We start from the raw sequence: 1,072 nt of genomic DNA, 5'->3' as shown, positions 1-1,072 counted from the left end.
TCCGGCCGGACACGGCATCAACAGTATGTGAGGGGCGTAACATTTGCGTCTCACGCTTGAGGTATTCGGCCAATCACAACGCACTGGATAGCTGGCCAATCAGAGCACACCTTACTTTTCAGACCGATAAGCTTTGTAAAAATCGATGCGTTTCGGAAAGGCAGGGGGATAGAGGAAAAATAATCATGTACAGTATGTGGAAAATAATGTGTTTTTTGAACTTTAAACCGCATAAACACATTTCATTACACCAAATACACAAAATAATGTTCTTTCTAGCAGCATCATATGACCCCTTTAACAAATAGAGCCTTATTGTAAAGTGTTACCAATACCATTTAATAATAGAATTTTGTGAATGATGAACTTTCCGTGAAGCTTTTGTGTGCTCGTTGACCCCTGTCCTCTGTGTTATAGATGGACGCGTCTCTCCAGAGGAGTTTGAGTGTTTTGGATCGTCTTCTCCTCACACACTCCATATGGTTGCAGCTGTCAATCAACCCTGACTCCGCCCACCAAATCCTGCAACGAGAGATAGTCGGGGTGAGAGAATCCCAACAGCCACTTACAATCAAATCATCATGTTTTATCACTGTTATTCACAATCTAAAGTCATATTTACAGTAATCATGCAGTGATGTACCTCTGTATAACCTCTGACTGCATAACAATGGCCAGTAAGATGGGTGTAATTTGCATCTAATCAGCCAATTAGACTTCAGTTAAACATTTACATTTACATTTACATTTAGTCATTTAGCAGACGCTTTTATCCAAAGCGACTTACAAATGAGGACAATAAAAGCAGTCAAAACTAACAAAAGAGCAACAATATATAAGTGCAAATGACAAGTCTCGGTTAGCCTAACGCAGTACACGTAGCAAGGTGTATATAAATATATATATATACACCTTCACACACACTCACTCACTCACTCACTCACTCACTCACTCACTCACTCACTCACTCACTCACTCACTCACTCACTCACTCACTCACACACACACACACTTTCACACACACTCACTCTCTCACTCACACACACACTCTCTCACTTACTCACTCACACAC

The 1,072-nt window shown here is 40.9% G+C and overlaps 1 protein-coding gene across 1 annotated transcript in view; it reads left to right on the top strand.

Moving 5' to 3' along the window:
• Positions 1-670: 670 nt before the first annotated feature.
• Positions 671-1,072, top strand: part of rin1b (Ras and Rab interactor 1b) — a 15,166-nt gene continuing 14,764 nt past the window's right edge. The window contains exon 1 of the mRNA XM_016562683.1: positions 671-677. Coding sequence (XP_016418169.1) covers positions 671-677 — 7 coding nt within the window. The remainder of the gene's footprint in view (positions 678-1,072) is intronic.

The sequence above is a fragment of the Sinocyclocheilus rhinocerous genome, unplaced genomic scaffold (assembly GCF_001515625.1).
Source record: "Sinocyclocheilus rhinocerous isolate Xijiao unplaced genomic scaffold, SAMN03320098_v1.1 scaffold1183, whole genome shotgun sequence".
Taxonomy (NCBI): Eukaryota; Metazoa; Chordata; class Actinopteri; order Cypriniformes; family Cyprinidae; genus Sinocyclocheilus; species Sinocyclocheilus rhinocerous.
Note: the sequence above shows the minus strand (reverse complement) of the source record. Positions and strands in the feature narration are given on the sequence as shown.